We start from the raw sequence: 19,703 nt of genomic DNA on the forward strand, positions 1-19,703 counted from the left end.
ACAACAGAGGGCAGTAAATGCATGCAAACTGAGCAATCAGTCTTGTTGAGGGTTTAAAAAAATATATATGACATAATTTTAATTTTGAAATCAAAGGATCCATTGCATTGGGCAAATCTGCTGCAAAAGACCTCTTTAAAGTGTTAAAAAGCAAAGATGTCACTTTAAGGACTAAGGTGCACCTGATCCAAGCCACGGTGTTTTCAATTTCCTTATGTGCATGCAAAAGCTGGACAATGAATCAGGAAGATGGAAGGAGAATTGATGTCTCTGAATTACCAGGTTGGTGAAGAATATTGAGTATACAATGGACTGCCAGAAGAACAAACAAATCTATTTTGGAAGAAGTATAGCCAGAATGCTCCTTAGAAGCAAAGATGGCAAGACTTCATCTCATATACTTTGGACATGTTATCAGGAGGGATCAGTCCCTGGAGAAGGATATCATATTTGGTAAAGTAGAGGGTCAGCGAAAAAGAAGAAAACCCTCAAAGAGATGGACCGACACAGTGGCTGTAACGATGGGCTAGAGCATAACAATGATTATGAGGACGGGGCAGTGTTTTCTGTTGTACACAGGGTCGATATGAGTCGGAGCTGGCTCAATGGCACCTAACAACAACATAACACAGAAAGTATGACCCAGTAGAAAAATGTGCCAAAGATAGTTACAGAACTTGGAGATGATTATACTTAAGACTAAAGAGACACCTACTGTGGCCATACAAATCTCTGTTGATTATCACTTCTCACTCATTCACACTCTTTTACTCACATACTTGATCAACAATCCCTGTATGTTTTTCATATGCATTGTCAGTTTCATTCAGTTATTTTCTTCACAAATGTTTTCCTTCAAAGTTTTCTTCACAATTTTCTGCTTTCTTCCTTCTGTGCCTCAGTTTCCTCATTTCAAAGGCAATGATTATGACTACTTCAGAGAGTGATCAGAATTGAATGATACAAGGTTTATCAAGTGCCTTAGCACTCTACCTGATTCATATGTTTAATGCTACCTTATATTTTTTCCTCATGGCTTTGTTTTCATTTCCTTATGTTCTTATTCCTTACCCATATTTGCATTAGAAGTCACTGTTCATAAATAATTAGGTATATGTTCATATGTGTACTTATAAATATCAAAATATTTAGAATTGTTATAGAAATATATTTGTAAGGATATAGAGAGGCCTATGTAACAGCATGCATATCTAATTCAATAAACATACATCAACTGTTAAATTAAAGATACAAAAGATTTTGAGACTTAGTGGAACATAATATATAATATGATAAATGCCAAAATGATATTTTAAAGCAAATGGAATAGATGCACAGAGGGGAAGTTCTGCTTAAAAGAAGGAAGATGTCATTCTAGCTGAAAATGTACGGTTGAGTTGGATATTATCATGTGGTGTCATGGGGAGGAAAAACTCCATCCAGAAGAAACAGTAGGAGCAAAGGTTCAGTGAGCTGAATATTCAGGATTTGTTTGGGCAGTGATAGGGAATAAGGCTAGAAAGATCAGCTAAGCCAGACTGGAAGCATATATAATATTCTTTCTATTTCTTTGTACAGAAATACGACTTACATAGTATCTAGCCTGAATAAACAGCACATCTTTGTATGACTGTTTCTTCAGTAAACAGCAAAATCACGTCACCATTACAGGGAAGATGGGAAGTTACTCTTCATCATCTATTACCACAACTCAAGGCGACCTCTCTGCTTTCTTCACTTTTTGTTCATTGCCCCCTAAGTATTGGGTACTTATCTTTGGCAAATTTCAGTTCTGCACTCTAATTCACCCTTTACCACTGTTACCAAAAGAATCTTCCTAAGGTAAGGTGAATCAAATAAAATTTCTGCTCAGAACTCTAAAATGGTTTATTCTATTGCCTATTAAATGAAGAATAAACTCTTTAGCTAAGTATATAAAGCCCTCCTCCTTTATTCTTTTATTCATTCTTTCTCTCTTTTATTTGGCAAACATTAATTGACATCGTTATTCTAGGCACAGGGGATACAATAATGGGTAAGGAGTTTAGTCACATGAATAACTGGTCATTAAGTCAGAATATGACAATCAGTAATATGACAGAATATGAGAAAGAAATGACAATGAAATGTGTTGTTGGCTTTATGTACCAATTTAATGATTTAGTAATTTATATTTCCAGCCCACACCTTTCCCCTAAATGCCAGATTCATGTATCTAGCATCTATAAAGCATGTCTACTTAAATGTCTAACAAGTATCCAAAAGATATATGAAAGCAAGCTCCTAATCTACCGCCTCAAACCTATTCTTTCCCCATTCTTCTCCATTTCATTATATGGCAATTATATCCTTCCAGTGGCTCACGCCAAAGGCTTAGAGTCTTCCTCGATTCTTCTCTTTTTCTCATACCTCATTTTCAATCTATTACCCAATTCTGTTGTCCCTATCTTCAAAATACACCTAGAATCTAAGCACTTCTCACCACCTTCACTGCTGACATTCCCATTCAAGCCATCACATCTTTCATCTGATCATTGCAATAGTCCAACTCAACTCCCTGCTTCAGCATTTTGACCTCCTTCAGTCTTTGTTTAACATGACAGTCCTAGTGATCTTGTAAAAATGTAAACTAGAGCATGCCACCCTTATGTTCCAAACCCTGAAATGGCTTTTTAGACCCTACCTTACCATCTCCTCTCTGACTTCAACACTAACAGTTATTCCTTCTCGCTACTCTCCAGCAATACCAATCTCCTTTCTGGCCACTTGCTGGAATTCTCTTCCCTTGCAAATAACCATATATCATACTTCTTCTTCACTTACTGGTCTTTGTTCAAAAATCACCTTATTGGCAAAACTTTATGTGTACATTATTTAATACCACAACCCTCATTCCCAACTAGCATCCTCCCCAGCCACTTTCCCTGATGTACATTTCTACTCATTTATCGCCATACCAAGAAGCGCTGGTGGTACAGTGGTTCAGCTACTAACTGAAAGGTCAGTGGTTAGAATCCACCAGCCACTCTGTGGGAGAAAGATGTGGTAGTCTGCTTTCACAAAGATTTACAGCCTTGGAAACTCTATAGAGCAGTTGTACTCTGTCCTATAGGGTCACTATGAGTAGGAATCAACTCGAAGGCAGTGAGTTATCATATTATTTGAGATACTGAATCTTTATTTATTTGTTTACTATTTATGTTCTCACCAGAAGATAAGCTTGACTAAGGCAAGATTTTTTTTTCTTCTTTTGCTCACTGCTATGTCCCAGTGCTTAGAAAAGTACTGATACATTGTAGGTAATAATGTGTATTTGCTGAATAAATGAATAAGTGTGGGAGGAGGCAGTGTTGCAAATACTTTAGTGTTCCTAAAAAATACATTTGAGGCAGGGAGAAGAAAGGGATGACACCAGAGCGGAAGAAAGAGGCAAGATAATATAAGTCCTTGGGTACCATGGTAAGAAGCTTAGACTTTATGTAATGGTCAATGCTGAGCTTCTAAGGAGTAGGGGGGTGAGTGGGTCAGATCTGTACTTCAAAGGTCACTCTGAGAGCAAGCTAAAGAATACTTTTGAAAAGGAACTAAGAAGTTATTGTAATACTTTAAGCAAAAGGAGATGGTGGCCTGAGCTAACACAATGGAGAGTAGAGATGAATATATAGGATTTGGTGACTGAGAGGGAAATGTCGACTTAAAAAATGGATCACAGATGATTCCTAGGTTTCTAACTTGTAATAGGCAGTGGATGATTGTGCCACCTACCAAGATAGACAATGCTAGAGGAAAAGTATATATCAATAAGATATGATGCACTGAGGTCCCATTTGGACATTTTGAGTTTGAGGGGTTCTGTGGCACACCCAGGTAATGTTTACCTACTGTTGCTGCTGTTGTTAGATGTCATCAAGTCAGTCCACAACTCATAGCAACCCCATGTACGACAGAATGAAATATTGCCTGGTACTGCACCATTCCCATGGTTGGTTGTGGATCAGATCCTTCTGATTCATAGGGTTTTCACTGGCTGATTTTTGGAAGCAGATCTCCAAGCCTTTCTTCCTAGTTCACCTTAGTCTGAAAGCTCCACTGAAACCTGTTCAGCATCATACCAATATGCAAGCCTCCACTGACAGACAGGCAGTGGCTGTGCATGAGGGACACTGGCCAGGAATTGAACCTGGGTCTCCTGCATGGAAGGTGACAATTCTTCCAATAGGGATTACTGGATAAAATCAGAATAGTGGAGGACGTTAATAGACAGGGGAAAAAAAAAAAAAAAAACAACTCAAGAAGGAGTCAGAGAGTTATGAGGAAATGCAGGCATTTGCAGAGAGAAGAGACTGAATATCTGAAACACATACAGCACCAAGTGAGAGGTTTTTAGGATAGGATAAACTTGTGCATATTTGTAACATAATTACACACTCTATGAAAATTATCTATTTACGCATTGAGTATTCTGAAAATTCAAAATTGCTTAAGATGTACCTGTATATTCCACTGAGGGAAAGTAGCATTCAGATGAGGCTTCAGAAAGGTGAAACACAAATTTTTCAAGTAATTCAACCAAAGCTGTAATAAACAGAATAATTAGGATACTCAAAGTTAAGAATAATATGTGATATTACATTTCTACTTCACAGACCAGAAGATAAAATTTATCTGTACTTTTTCACAGTTACACTCTATGGAGGTCCAATTCAAAACACACAGCATTTTGGTATTCATTATATCTCAAATTTAAATTAAATTTTAATAGCTTCACTGAGAACCTTTTCAATGTAAAACTGGAAGAGAATCATCTTTTATCTTTAGATTCTCTAAGGATTACTTCAGAATTTGCTAAATGATTTAATTCAAAAAGAAAATTACCACTAATTAGCCTATCATATCTTATTATCATTATTAACAAATACAGAGAAAAAAAATTATGTGAACTCAAAGACCAAGATAAATGCATAGTTCATGTCCTTTTCAAAACCAGCACATATTATGTGTTTTATATACTTTCAACTGATGTCACCTGTTCAAGGAAACCAGATCAAAAGTAGACTTGCCTTATCTGGCTTAGAAGTAACAAAATGATTCTTTTCTAGGTTGGATTGATAATACCATATAGATAATACCACTGCCTTTGCATACATTACCCCCAGAATGGACATAACCAGGTGGATTATAATAAGCAAAAAAGTTTTTTTTTCATTTTTTTAACTGAAAATGAATATATCTGTGTAGTAACTGATATGTTTATACATATAAAAAAAAAATAGTGAGTAAGCTTTAGCCAACTTGTAAAATTGTACACAAGTGATATTTAGGGTATCAACTATGATCTATATTAACTGAATCATTTCAGAGATTAGCTATCTTCATGGAACAATGCTAAAATGAATCCACATTTGGTAGTTGAACTTGTGACTCTGATCTCATTAATAATCTCGCCAACTTGCCAACTACAAGAGTAGCTGAACTGCATATTACTAGAGTAGCTGTTTATCTCAGTATGACCAACAGCTCACTCATTGTCATTTGACTGAATATGCCATCATCTATAATTCAAGGAAATTAATTCATGTGATGAAATAATCCTCAACTTTAAAAATAAATTAAACCTAGGGTAGTACTACCCAGAAACTAAAGTACAGAAGATTGTTTTGTCTAAAGAGGGAATTTTATTTTAAATGACAAGCCTGGAGTTTCTATAAAGGATTTTAAATTATAGACCTTTTCCCTTCTTTAATCATACATTCCCTGGGATGTAAATACAACATTAATATACTAGAAAGCCAAAATTTATATCACTTGTGTACTAATTTGGGGCCATGGATTTTCTGCTACAAGGAAAAGCTGAAGGCAGACTGTTCAGGAACACCTGGGCACTGACTGTGCTTACTTCTTTAGACTTGCCATCTTAACAATAGCTGGTTCAAAAATTAGGAAGCTCAACGTTTATAAGCATTCAAAATTTCTCCTGTACTTACTTTAATTCATTTTTTAAAATCTTTTATTACTGCTAGCACATCATCCGGTAACATGAAAATTACAGCAACAGAGTTCAATTTTCTGCAGTCAAACATCCTGCGTGCTCTTCCTTGAACATTTGCTTCTTCAAGAACTTATCATGGTATTTAACTCCCTACCCCATGAAGTTAGAACTCCTCTAATGAATTTCAAGCTCTTTACAATCTTACTCCTTCAACTTCAGCCACTCTTCAAATAAATTATTATAAGAATAATCAGTGTGATCATTCTTCTCAATGTTCTCAAGTAGTTTATATTAATTATTTTCTCTGTTCTTGTAATTATAGATTCAGGGGAAGTTGCAAGGATAGCAGAGAGGTAGAGACCTTCCTTTAGCCATTCTTGTAGGATAGGTCTGGCTCACTGGTAGAATTTTGCCTTCCCTGAGGGAGACCAGGATTTGACTTCTGGACGATGCACTCCTGCACTGTGCAGCCACCACCTGTCTGTCAGTAGGGGCTTAAGTGTTGCTGTGATGCTGAACAGGTGTCAGCAGAGCTTCCAGACTAAAACAGGCTGGGATGAACAGTCTGGTGATCTGCTTCCAAAAATCAGCCAATAAAAACCCTATGGTTCACAAAGGTTGAATCCCCAATTTGATCATGGGGAAGGCACAAGACTGAGGAGCATTTTGTACTCTTGCGCTTAGGGTCACCATAAGTCTGGGGCCTACTCGACAGCAGCTAACAACAAGAATTGCTGGCAACAAATTCTGTTCAATTTTTTCTTCATCTGATAACACTTTTATTTCTCCTCCATTCCTAAAAAGTACTGTTGTTGGATACAGATTTCATGGTTGAAAGTTCTTTTCTCTCAGGACTTGAAAAATGTTTAGTCACTTCCTTCTGTCCTCCATCTTTTCTGATGAGAAGTCTACCATCATTCACATTGTTTTTGCCCTATACATAAGGCACAGTTTCTTTCTTGCTGCTTTCAAGATTTACTGTTGTTGTCTTTAGTTTTTCAGAAGTTTGAGTATATTGTATCTTGGTTTGGAATTTTTTAGGTTTATCTTGTTTGGGGTTTGTTCACTTTCTTGAATCCATGAGTCTGTCTTTCTGCTAAATTTGGGAAGTTTTCAGGCATCATTTCTTCAAATACTTTTTCTGTCCCACTCTCTTCTCTCTCTTTCATGGACTCCAACGACACAAATGTTAGATCTTCTGTCATACTCCCATAGGCCCCTGAAGCTCTGTTCATTTTTTAAAATCTATTTCCTTTTTGATATTCACACTGGGTAATTTTTATCATGCTATTTTAATTCTTCTGTTCCTTCTGTTCTCTTCATTCTGCTGATAAGCCCATCCATTGAGCTTTTTATTTTGGTTATTGCCTTTTTTAGTTTCCTCTTTGGTCTTCTTTATACCTTCTATTTCTTTGCCAACTCTTTCTATATTTAAATTTGTTTAAATGTGTTCATAGTTGTTTGTAAAACATTTTTATGATACCTACTTTAAAACTCTTGTCAGATAATTGTAGTATCTTTGTCATCTCAGTGTTGGCATCTCTTGATTTTCTTTTCTCATTGAAGTTATCATGTTCCTGGTTCTAGTTATAAATGATTTTCAATGGAATCATGGATATTAAAGTTTTATGTAATGAGAGTCTAGATCTTACTTAAATTTCTGCTTTAGCTAATGTCGCTCTGACATTACTTCTGCACAGAAGGAAAGCAATGCCTCATTATTGTCAGGTGGGTTGGAAGTCTAGGTTTCACACTTGACCTCTGTGGACAGTTGGGGAGGTGGGCTTCCTTGTTACTGCTGGGTGAGTATGTGAGTTCTGGCTCTCCACTAGGATTCTGCTGATAGTATCTTGCCTGGGAGGGACAGAGGTACCTCTTTATTGCTCCTCACATGCCCTCCACTGAGACTGGAGGGTTGTTGTTGTTGTTAGGTGCCATGAGTTGGTTCCAACTCACAGCAGCCGTATGTAACACAGAACGAAACACCGCCAAGTCCTGCGCCATGCTTACAATCATTGTTATGCTTGAGCCCATTGTTGCACCCATTGTACCAATCCATCTCTTTGAGGGTCTTCCTCTTTTCCGCTCTCTAAAAAAAAAAAAAAACTGGGTTATTTTTTTTTACTTTTACCAAGCATGATGTCCTTCTCCAGGGACTGATCCCTCCTGACAACATGTCCAAAGTATGTAAGACACAGTCTCGCCATCCTTGCTTCCAAGGAGCACTCTGTTTATACTTCTTCCAAGACAGATTTGTTTGTTCTTTTGGCAGTCCACGGTATATTCAATATTCTTCACCAACACCACAATTCAAAGGCGCCAATTCTTCTTTGGTCCTCCTTATTCATTGTCTAGCTTGTGCGTGCATATGCTGCAAGTGAAAATACCAGGGCTTGGGTCAGGTGCACCTTACTCTTCAAATGATATCTTTGTTTTTCAACACTATAAAGAGGTCCTTTGCAGCAGATTTGCCCAATGCAGTGCATCTTTTGATTTCTTGACTGCTGCTTCAACGGGTGCTGATTGTGGATCCAAGTAAAATGAAATCCTTGACAATTTCGATCTTTTCTCCATTTATCATGATGTTGCTTATTGGTCCAGTTGTGAGGATTTTTGTTTTCTTTATGTTGAGATGTAATCAATCCATACTGAAGGCTGTGGTCTTTGATCTTCATCAGTAAGTGCTTCAAGTCCTCTTCACTTTCAGGAAGCAAGGTTGTGTCATCTGCATAATCCAGTCTGTTAATGAGTCTTCCTCCAATCCCGATGCCCCATTGTTTTTCACATAGTCCAGCTTCTTGGATTATTTGCTCCGCATACAGATTGAATAGGTATGGTAGAAGGATACAACCCTAACGCACACCTTTCCTGACTTTAATCCATGCAGTATCCCCTTGTTCTGTCTGAACAACTGGCTCTTGAGCTATGTAAAGGTTCCTCGTGAGCACGGTTAAGTGTTCTGGAATTCCCAATCTTCGCAATGTTATCCATAATTTGTTATGATCCACACAGTCGAATGCCTTTGCATAGTCAATAAAACACAGATAAACATCCTTCTGGTATTCTCTGGTTTCAGCCAGGATCCATGTGACATCAGCAATGATATCCCTGGTTCCATGTTCTCTTCTGAATCTGGCTTGAATTTCTGGCAGTTTCCTGTTGATACAATGCTGCAGCAGCTTTTGGATGCTCTTCAGCAAAATTTTGCTTACGTGTGATATTAATGATATTGTTTGATAATTCCACATTCAGTTGGATCACCTTTCTTGGGAGTAGGCATAAACATGGATCTCTTCCAGTCAGTTGGCCCGGTAGCTGTCTTCCAAATTTCTTAGCACAGACAAGTGAGCACTTCCAGCACTGCATCCATTTGTTGAAACACCTCAATTGATATTCTGTCAATTCCTGGAGACTTGCTTTTCACCAATGCCTTCAGTGCAGCTTGGACTTCTTCCTTCAGTACCATCGGTTCCTGATCATAAGCTACCTCTCGAAATGGTTGAACATCAACAAATTCTTTTTGGTATAATGACTCTGTGTATTCCTTCCGTCTTCTTTTGATACTTCCTGCATCATTTAATATTTTCCCCATAGAATCCTTCACTATTGCATTCAAGGTTTGAATTTTTTCTTCAGTTCTTTCAGCTCAAGGAATGCCGACCCTGTTCTTCCCTTTTGATTTTCTATCTACAGTTCTTTGCACATGCTATTATAATACTTTGTCTTCTTGAGCCACCCTTTGAAATCTTCTTTTGGGTTCTTTTACTTCATCATTTCTTCCTTTGGCTTTAGCTGCTAAACATTCAAGAACAAGTTTCAAAGTCTCTTCTGACATCCCTTTTGGTCTTTTGTTTCTCTCCTGTCTTTTTAATGACCTCTTGCTTTCTTCATGTATGATGTCCTTGATGTCATTCCACAACTCATCTGGTCTTCAGTCTTTAGTGTTCAACATGTGAAATCTATTCTTGAGGTGGTCTCTAAATTCAGGTGGGATATACTCAAGGTCGTACTTTGGCTCTCATGGGCTTGTTCTAATTTTCTTCAGTTTCAACTTGAACGGGCATATGAGCAATTGATGGTCTGTTCCACAGTTGGCCCCTGGCCTTACTCTGACTGATGATACTGAGCTTTTGCGTGGTCTCTTTGCACAAACAGTCAATTCAATTCTTGTGTATTCTGTCTGGAGAGGTCCAAGTGTATAGCTGCCATTTATGTTGATGAAAAAAGGTATTTGCAATGAAGAAGTTGTTGGTCTTGCAAAATTCTACCATGCAATCTCCAGCATTGTTTCTATCACCAAGGCCATATTTTCCAACTACCAATCTGTCTTCTTTGTTTCCAACTTTCACGTTCCAATCATCAGTATTTTTCAATGCATCCTGATTGCATGTTTGATCAATTTCAGACTGCTGAAGCTGGTAAAATCCTCCAATTTCTTCATCTTTGGCCTTAGTGGTTGGTGTGCAGATTTGAATAATAGTCGTATTAACTGGTCTTCCTCGTGGGTGTGTGGCTATCATCCTATAACTGACAGTGTTGTACTTCAGATCTTGAAACGTTCTTTTTGGCAATGAATGCAATACCATTACTTTTCAAGCTGTCACTTCTGGCATAGTAGACCATATGATTATCCAATTCAAAATGGTCAATACCAGTCCGTTTCAGCTCACTAATGCCCAGGATATCGATGTTTATGCATTCCATTTCATTTTCGATGATTTCTAATTTTCCTAGATTCATCCTTCATATTCCATGTTGTGATCATTAATGGATGTTTGCAGCTGTTTCTTCTTATTTTGAGTTGTGCCACATCAGCAAACGAAGGTCCCGAAAGCTTGACTCCATCCACATCATTAAGGTCGACTCCACTTTGAAGAGGCAGCTCCTTCCCAGTTGTCTTTTGAGTGCCTTCCAACCTGAGGGGCTCATCTTCCAGCACTATAGCAGACAGTGTTCTGCTGCTATTCATAAGGTTTTCACTGGCTAATTCTTTTCAGAAGTAGACTGCTGTTTCTTTCTTCCTAGTCTGTCTTAGTCTGGAAGCTCAGCTGAAACTTTTTTGCCATGGGTGACCCTGCTGGTATCTGAATACCGGCAGCATAGCTTCCAGGATCACAGAAACACAAAAGCCCCCACAATATGATAAACTGACAGACACATGGGGAAACCGGAGGGTATGGCCTCACTATTGCTGGGTGGTGGGGAAAGTCTTAACTCTCCACTATGCCTCCTCTGATATCACTCTAGCAGAGATTTTAAAGGTGATAAGATCAAGGAATCAGGTTTTATCATTAGACGGATACTGTTATTTATTTTTCTTAAGTCTAGTAGGTGTTATCAGATTATAAAATTCAATATTAAAAAAAATATTTATGGTGAAGATCTAGGAACCTAAGTCCTAATGGCACGGCGACACTTTTTATAATTACTACTATTATTATTGTTATTCCTTACATTATATTTTTCAAATCACTTCCATATATTTCCAATATACTGTGATACAAATTGAATATTATCTATTAGCAATAATCAACAGGATGACAATAATAGAAGCACAATATTCTGTTTAGAATAATTTATTAGTCAATTATACCTTGAACCTGTCCAAAGGTGTTTACTTAATAAATACGTAATGTACTTCAATATGAAGCAGTCATCAATAACACAAAACTTCTTAACTTTTGTCTGGGTATCATGAATACTACCCCTCTCTTCTCCCCTCTCCAAAACACACACACATGCACATTCATACCAAATACTGTATATAATTTCAAAGTGTGCACATATCCCTTGAAGTCATCCACAGACCCCAGGTTAAATAATTCTTACAATTGTAAAGGGTTAAGTATATTCATACCTTCACATATATTACATTTTTTTTTCTTTTTAATTGAGGGCTATGTTTTTGGTATAAATTTAAGACTTTATTTTTTAAATACTTGTATTTTGCTCTATTTTATTTTATTAGTCATGTTAACTTCTTTTGTTATCATATTAAATTACATTGTTAAACTATATTGTGTTAAAGTCTATTGTTTTATAAGTAGTATGTTATTATGATATTTGTTAATTTGAAAGAGTGTGTCCAAAAAAGCAGACCAATGAATTGTCAAATTTTAGCATGAGCAACCAAATATATTTTAACATGAAGCATTATTATAGAGAATCCTTTCTCCAACATTTTAATCTTGGTTCAGTGTATTCATTTCCTAGGGTTTCCACAACAAGGTACCATAAACTAGGTGGCTTATAAGAAGAAATTTATTGTCTTTTAAAGGTTAGCAGTGGAAATTCAGGGTGTCAACAGTGCCATGTTCCCTCCCAAAAGTCCAGGGGAAGATCCTTTCTTTTCTTGCTCAGCTTCTAGTAGCCCACTATTTGCCTTGCAGCTGCAGGATGGTTCACTCATCACACGGCCATCCTTTGTCTTATCACTCAGAAAGGATTATGACTTACCCTACTCCAGTATGACCTCACATTAACTTAACTGATAACATCTTCAAAGGTTCTATTTTCAAGCAAGGTCATGTTCACAGGTCTAGGGATCAAAACTTCAACACAAATTTGGGGGAACAAAATTCAATCCAGGACAACCAGAGAGAAAGGAACTTCTTTCTCTTTTGCTACTCTGGAGCCTTGCTTTCTACCATTTGCTCCTCCCTGAGGGAGTAAAAATGGTGCTCTAACTGGACACAGTTCAGCGCTCTTGTTCATAATTTATTGTTGCTGTTGTGTGCCGTAGATTCGCTTCTGACTCACAGTAACCTTATAGGACAGAGCAGAACTGTCCCACAGGGTTTCCAAGGCTGTAATCTTTTAATCTTTACAGAAGCAGATTGCCATATCTTTCTCCTGCGGAGTGGCTGGTGGGTTTGAACTGCCGACCTTTGGATTAACAGATGAGCACTTAATCACCGTACCGCCAGGGCTCCTTATAATTTACTAGAACCCAAGATTTCTGTGTTTTAAAACCCACGTGGGCAATTCCTGCTTCCTTTGGCTCTTCCAGTTTACAAGTAGTAAGCAAAGTAGGCAGGGCTTCCTTAGGCTATCTCAGCCATCCTAGTTCTGCTTCTAACCATAACTAGGTAGTTAAACCTTATTTTCCTTATCCATGCAGCTTGGTCAAGAAGTCTCACAGCCTGCTCTATAAATCTGCATTTGTTTCTTCCTTCACTGTGGCATGTTGAGATTTTAATAGCAAGAACTGGCATGTCAAGCAAAGGCCTACACTGGGGATTGAGGGGGACAGCTTGAGCATTAGGCAAGCTTCTAAACAGATATTTCTCAAAAACAACTAGAAGTCACGAGGACTGGTTAAAAAAAGCTGAGGAAAGATGTTTTAGTAAGCAATACACAGTAGGATGGTTACCAAGTCTTTGAAAACAAAGGTTTGGGAAGCGTCAAAATAAGTAAAGTACTAAGGAAAGCTATAAACTGGACACAGAGCCAGAGGCCTATCCCATTCACTTCATGAAAGTAGTTTTTTAAATCATGATATAAAGGCATGTGTTTGCTCATTTATAAAATTCTTTATATAAAAGGAAGCACCAGACCAGAAGTACCAGATGATTGTCTGACTGCCCTTTGAAGTATCTTTCTAATATTCTCAGCACAAGACTGATCACGCACAGTAGGTATTGCGGAAAAACTTATCAATTCAGGATACTAAGGTTTGGAGTACTGAATAGATGTAAAATGACTGAAGAACGTCCCTGGATTTTATTAAATGTAAGAAAAGATAAAACCAGAGCCATTCCTATGGTTCAATTTCAATTCAGACTAAATCCTGACAGGAAATTCATATTTCTATGATATTCTAAACCTACTACATACTGCGACAAAGTAAAGAAAGCTTTACTTACTGCAGTGAATTATATTTAGTACTACCTCTAAATGTCTAAAAGTGGCATAAGACAGAGAACATGAAATGAGCATATAGGATTTGGAGTATTAGAATATGATCTTGATAATCTACAGTATATTCAGGTGAAAGTGAGCAAACTGCTGCCTAGGCAAAGGTAGGTAAGTGTTCCAGTTTTGATCACCAGACCTTGTCAATATTATATAGAGCTTTGTAGATAGTTTTGCAAATTTGACATTTTATTCTCTCAGGTTCATAAGTACCTTAGAAGTCAACGGACTTACTGAAATTATTCTTATGTATTCTACACATGCCGGTACTAATCTTCAGGATCCTCAGCTTGTATTAATACAATTTTCATACCCCCTTCAACAACAACAACAACAACAAAAAATCAACAACTAAATCAACGCACTCACCAGCTCCACTGATTACGTCAGGTTTGGTCTTCATCATTTTGCAAAACTGTCTTCGGAAGTTTTCCATCCACTCAGTTTGTTTATCAGTAATTTTGAGGCATAATAAAAGCTTGCTAAGATCATTATCTAATGAAGAAATATAGTACATTATATTATTATAAAAGGACTTGCTAAGTACACTGAAAAATGTCTTAATATTAAGTACATTAACAGTTACAAATTCCAGAAAAAGTATAGTATACTTCTTTCAAAGGAAAACATATTTTTCTGTAATTACATTTTGTAGCTTCAATTGCTATTTGCCAAATTTATTAAAGGCTCATAAAATGGATTATTGATTTATTAAAATGTATTATTAATTTTTAACCATAATTCTTGAACATTGTTTTTCTTGTATGAACATAACTCATTACTGAGAATCTGGTTTAATAAACAGTATGGACCTTAAGATTTTTTTTTAATATTGTATTGTGTTTTAGGTGAAAATTTAGGCTGCCATTTAACAATTTTTATACAAATTGTTCTGTGACATCGGTTACAATTTTCACAATGTGTTAGATTCTCAATTTCCATTTTATTTGTTCTGTTTTCATTGATCCAGTTTCCCTTTTCCTCCTTCCCTTCTCATCTTTGCTTTTGGGTAAATGTTGACCGTTTGGTCTCATATAGTTGATTGTTTGAGGTACACATTACTCATGGGTGATACTCGCTGTTTTATAAACCAATCTATTACTTGGCTGAAAGGTGACCTCCAGGAGTAGCTTCAGTGCCAAGTTCAAAGGGTATCTTAGGGCAATAGTCTTGGGGGTTCCTTTAGTCTCTTTTAGTCCAGTAGGTCTGGCCTTTTTTTAAGAATTTGAATTTTATTGTACATTTTTCCACCATTGGTCAGAATGGTCGGTGGTGGTAGCCAGGCACCATCTAGCTCTTCTGGTCTCAGGGTGGAAGAGGCCATGGTTTGTGTGGGCTATTAGTCCTGTGGCCTAGTTTCTTCTTTGAGTCTTTGGTTTCTTTCATTTTCTTTTGTCCCAGATGAGTAGAGACCAATAGTTGCATCTTAGATGGCTGCTCACAAGCTTTTAAGATCCCAGATGCTGCTCACCAAACTAGGATGTAGGGCATTATCTTTATGAACTATATTATGCCAACTGACTAAAATGTCCATCGAGACTATGGTCCTAAGCCTTTCAGCCCAGCAAAACAATTCCACGAGTTGTTTGGGTATGTCTAGGAAGTCTCTGTAACTGTGCTCCCTATGTGCTTTATTATATTTATGAATATATATGTAGCACACACAAATATGTATATACATATGCCTACAGATACACCTATACATACATGTGCATGTACTCATATATGCTTTTCTCTCAGATATATGCATACATATCTAACTACGAAACCACACACATATTTTTGGTTATCACTGTTGTTGCAAATTTAAATATGTTATAGTGTTGAACAAAAATGTCCCTTTGCCTTCTGCACTTCTTAGTGTCTTCATTTACTTTGGTCAAGTTTGCAGACTTCACCCATATTTGGTGTTGCCTTTCCCATCACCAAAAATAATAAGGGTCTATTGTCTAGAAAGTGCTTCCCCCTTCCATCCCTGGTAACCATCAAAGAATGCTGCTTTCTGTGTCTATATCTATTCTTGACTTTTTATAATAGTAGGACCATAGAGTATTTGTCCTTTTGTGATTGACTTATTTCACTCGGCATAATGTCCTCCACATTCCTCCATGTTATGTTTCGGACTCCTCATTGTTCTTTATAGTTGCATAGTATTCCATGTACATATGTACTACAATTTGTTTATCCATTCATTATCAGTTGATAGGCACTTAGGTTGTTTCCATCTTTTTGCTACCATGAATAGTGCTGCAGTGAACATAGGTGTGCATATATCTAGTCACATTACTGCTCTTACATCTCCTGGATATATACCTAGGAGTAGGATTGCTGGATCATAAGGTATTTCTATTTCTAGCTTTTTGAGGAAGCACCATACCATTTTCGATAGTGGTTGTACTATTTTACAATCCCACCAGCAGTGTATAAGAGTTCCAATCTCCCCACAGCCTCACCAGAATTAGTTGTTTTCTGGTTTTTTGATCACTGTTATTTTTGCAGGGGTAAGATGGCATCTCATTGCAGTTTTGATTTGCACCTCTGGACCTTAAAAGATTTCATTACGTAGACTAACATGAACATTTGACTCATTCTTTTTGTACATTTAGGTGTAATTTTATTTATTTAAATCTCTAGACATTTATTTTCCCTTCTTAAAAAAAAAATCATACTAAAATTACTACTGATGATAAGAGTATTTATGCTAAAAGATGACTTTTCTTTTTTCTAAGTAATTTCATGAATACAAAATAAAGCTTCAGTTAAATTATGTAGCTTTAAAGCTACTTATTCCCATGAGATTGCTTATAAAAAGAAAATCAATGGGTAATACGTTAAATGAGTGTTAAATGTCATTAAAAAAAAAGGTTATAAGTCAAGAAAACGAATACAGAGAAGTCACGAAACTCATCTTTGGTTGCCCGGAACGGCAGTGGTAGTTTCCCATTAACCCACTAAACTCAGAGGGCTGTCTTTGGCAAAGAGAGCCAGGGAGGGAGGTGGGTAGACTGGATCTTACAGCCAGTGAGGTTGAAGGTAGACTTATAGCTAATTGGTAGACTCCAAAGGCCAAGTGGGCTTTAATTCTCTTGTTGCCAAGAACTTCCAGTACTTCTCAGGTGTGCCAAGAGATGCCCAGGCTCAGCCTCAGCATTGGCACATGTGGGATGGGCTGAGGGAAAGGCACAATGATGAAGAGCTAAAGACGCAAGGTGCTGCGCAGGGCTGGCTTCATGAATGTGTGGCCTGTGCGTTTGAACAGGGCCCCATGCTTGGTTTAATGCCCTGCTGTTGCTCTCTGAGAATTCTTAATAATTTTGAACAAGGGGTCCTGCATTTTCATTTTGCACTGGACCCCACAAATCATGTAGCTGATCCAGGTACTGCGCTCTGGGGTAGAAGGCAGCAGCCCCTGCCCTGCAGTGGTCCTGGGACTTGTCAAGGGGTTTGTATCCTATAAGCCAATGGCTGAGGCACCACGAGAGAGGAAGGAAGCCAGGCCAAGTTCCATCAGACAGTTCTGGCCTATGACTGCAAATCTTTAAGGGATTGTAACCGGAAAGGAAGAAGACAGGTTCTAAGGAGATTCTGGGGGTACACCTGAGGAGGATTTTAGCTTGGTGTCAGAAATACTTTTCTAACAGTAAAAATGTAATTATAATATATAAAATACACCACAATAAAGATATTAAAAAGTGTAATCATAATATTCACAGCTAACATCTACAGAGTACTTACTATGTGTTATGGATTGAATCCTGCCCCACTAAAATGTGCGTCAACTTGGCTAGGCTATGATTTCCAGTATTGTGTGGCTGTCCTTCATTTATGATCTGATATAATTATCCTATGTGTTCTAAATCCTAACCTCTAAGATTTTAATGAGGCAAGATTAGAGGCAGTTATGTTAATGAAGCAGGACACAATGTACAGGATTAGGCTGTATTTTGAGTCAATCCCTTTCAAGATATGAGAGAGAGAAGCAAGCAGAGAGAGGGACCTCAGTACCACCAAGAAAGAAGAGCCGGGAGCAGAACATGTTCTTTGGACCTGGGGTCACTGCACTGAGAAAATCCTTAACCCAGTGGAAGACTAATCACAAGGACCTTCCCCCGGAGCCGACAGAGAGAGAAGGTCCTTCCCTGGAGCTGGCACCCTGAATTGGGACTTCTAACCTCCTCAACTGTGAGAGAATAAACTTCTGATAAAGCCAAAAAAAAAAAAAAGGTCATAAGTGCATGTATACATAGAGACATAAAATATTATTACACATGTGGTAAAAATTCAAGGAGAAAAAAAGAAAGCAAAGGCATTCTCTTATTTTCTAGAAGAGTATATGATGAGATCAGTAGTCACATAAGCCTGCATCCTTTTCCTTGCTACTTTTCTTGAAGGGGATTTTGAGGATCAAAGGGAACAAGTACCTTTTGATATTACATGGTCAAAGGCCTGATTTGTTCCCTCAAGATGTAGCTTGGGAATGCTATTACTACAAAATGCATTTATCTAAGTTCTACTTAGGCTTGGTGAAGGGTTGTAAGACATCCTCACATCTAAGGGCTCAATTTTGGTTCAGATTCTACCTGAATCCTACCAGGAAAATACCAGCAGTCAATTTGCTACTAAAGAGGGTGTCAATCAAATCTTTCTTACTTTTTCTTAAAACAAATAAAATTCTAATAAAAAAACAAGCTCTTATTCTTACAGATTTTATAAATTAAATAATCTTTCTACCATAACACAGCTTTGTTATTTCGTTTTTGTTTCCAATCTTTGTAAAAATTCATTCAATAAATATGTATAGGTCACTGCCCTAGTAAAACATGTCATAAAAAGTATATATACACACAGATTATAGTAGTGTAGGCAATATTTATAATAATCTCATGATTTAAATTTCCATTTTCTTAGCCTTAAAAACACAGATATGTATGCTTACACACTTATAATGACTATTATATAGAAAACTATATTATATTACATTATACACACACACACATATATATATAAAATCATAATTTGTATAAATATTTCCCTATTTGATATTTAGGACACAAAAAAGCTTTCTTACATCAAAGCTAACGCATTTACTCTCAAACATATGAATATACATATACTAAACATATGCACTAATACACAAATATACACATAAACCCAAAAGAATTGTATTGTCGAAGGAATGCATAATTCTGATATTTAGTACTAAGCTAATATATTCCATTTCAATATCAAGAATGATACAGAAACATTTCACAAATAGCCCCAATGAGAAATAATAACTAGAAAAAAATTAAGCTGATTAAATAAAAGGAGAAAATAATTTTAATAGTAAAATCCCTCAAAACCTTTAAAGTCAAGAAATATCAAAAAAGCTGAAAATTTTGTTGAAAATTTTAAATTATTTTTAAAAGTTTTAACACATATGTATCTTGATATCAACTGACTAAAAGATTTAATTCAACAGCTCTGAAGTTGAATTTTTATTGTTTCCTTTTAGAGTATCTTCCCAAGAATAAACTACCTGGAGCCTAATAAGAGTCATTAGTGGCATATGATTTGAAATGCAAATACAGTTGTGCTTTTTTTTTTTTTTAATCTTTGTTCCTCCTCTATTTCTTCCCTTCTACTTGTCTTTTAAAACCACTACTTTTGCCTTCAGAGGATGTCTATCCACATAACTCTTTCATAAGTTACATGCTATTAATAAATCCTACGTTATCTTTTCCCTCTTCTCTCCTGCTCTATGTCCTCCTCTCACTTTCCTGTTTCTTGCCTTTTAGATGTGTTATTCTGTTTCACTTAT

At 36.9% G+C, this 19,703-nt stretch overlaps 1 protein-coding gene across 3 annotated transcripts in view; it reads right to left on the minus strand.

The window, feature by feature from the left end:
* Window positions 1-19,703, minus strand: part of TBC1D32 (TBC1 domain family member 32) — a 268,104-nt gene that overhangs the window by 82,409 nt on the left and 165,992 nt on the right. For all 3 annotated transcript variants that reach the window (XM_049900015.1, XM_049900007.1, XM_049900000.1), the window contains 2 exons: window positions 14,273-14,398; window positions 4,492-4,575 (listed from right to left, as the gene is read on the minus strand). In XM_049900015.1, the coding sequence (XP_049755972.1) occupies window positions 4,492-4,575; window positions 14,273-14,398 (210 nt within the window). The remainder of the gene's footprint in view (window positions 1-4,491; window positions 4,576-14,272; window positions 14,399-19,703) is intronic.

The sequence above is a fragment of the Elephas maximus genome, chromosome 1 (assembly GCF_024166365.1).
Source record: "Elephas maximus indicus isolate mEleMax1 chromosome 1, mEleMax1 primary haplotype, whole genome shotgun sequence".
NCBI lineage: Eukaryota > Metazoa > Chordata > Mammalia > Proboscidea > Elephantidae > Elephas > Elephas maximus.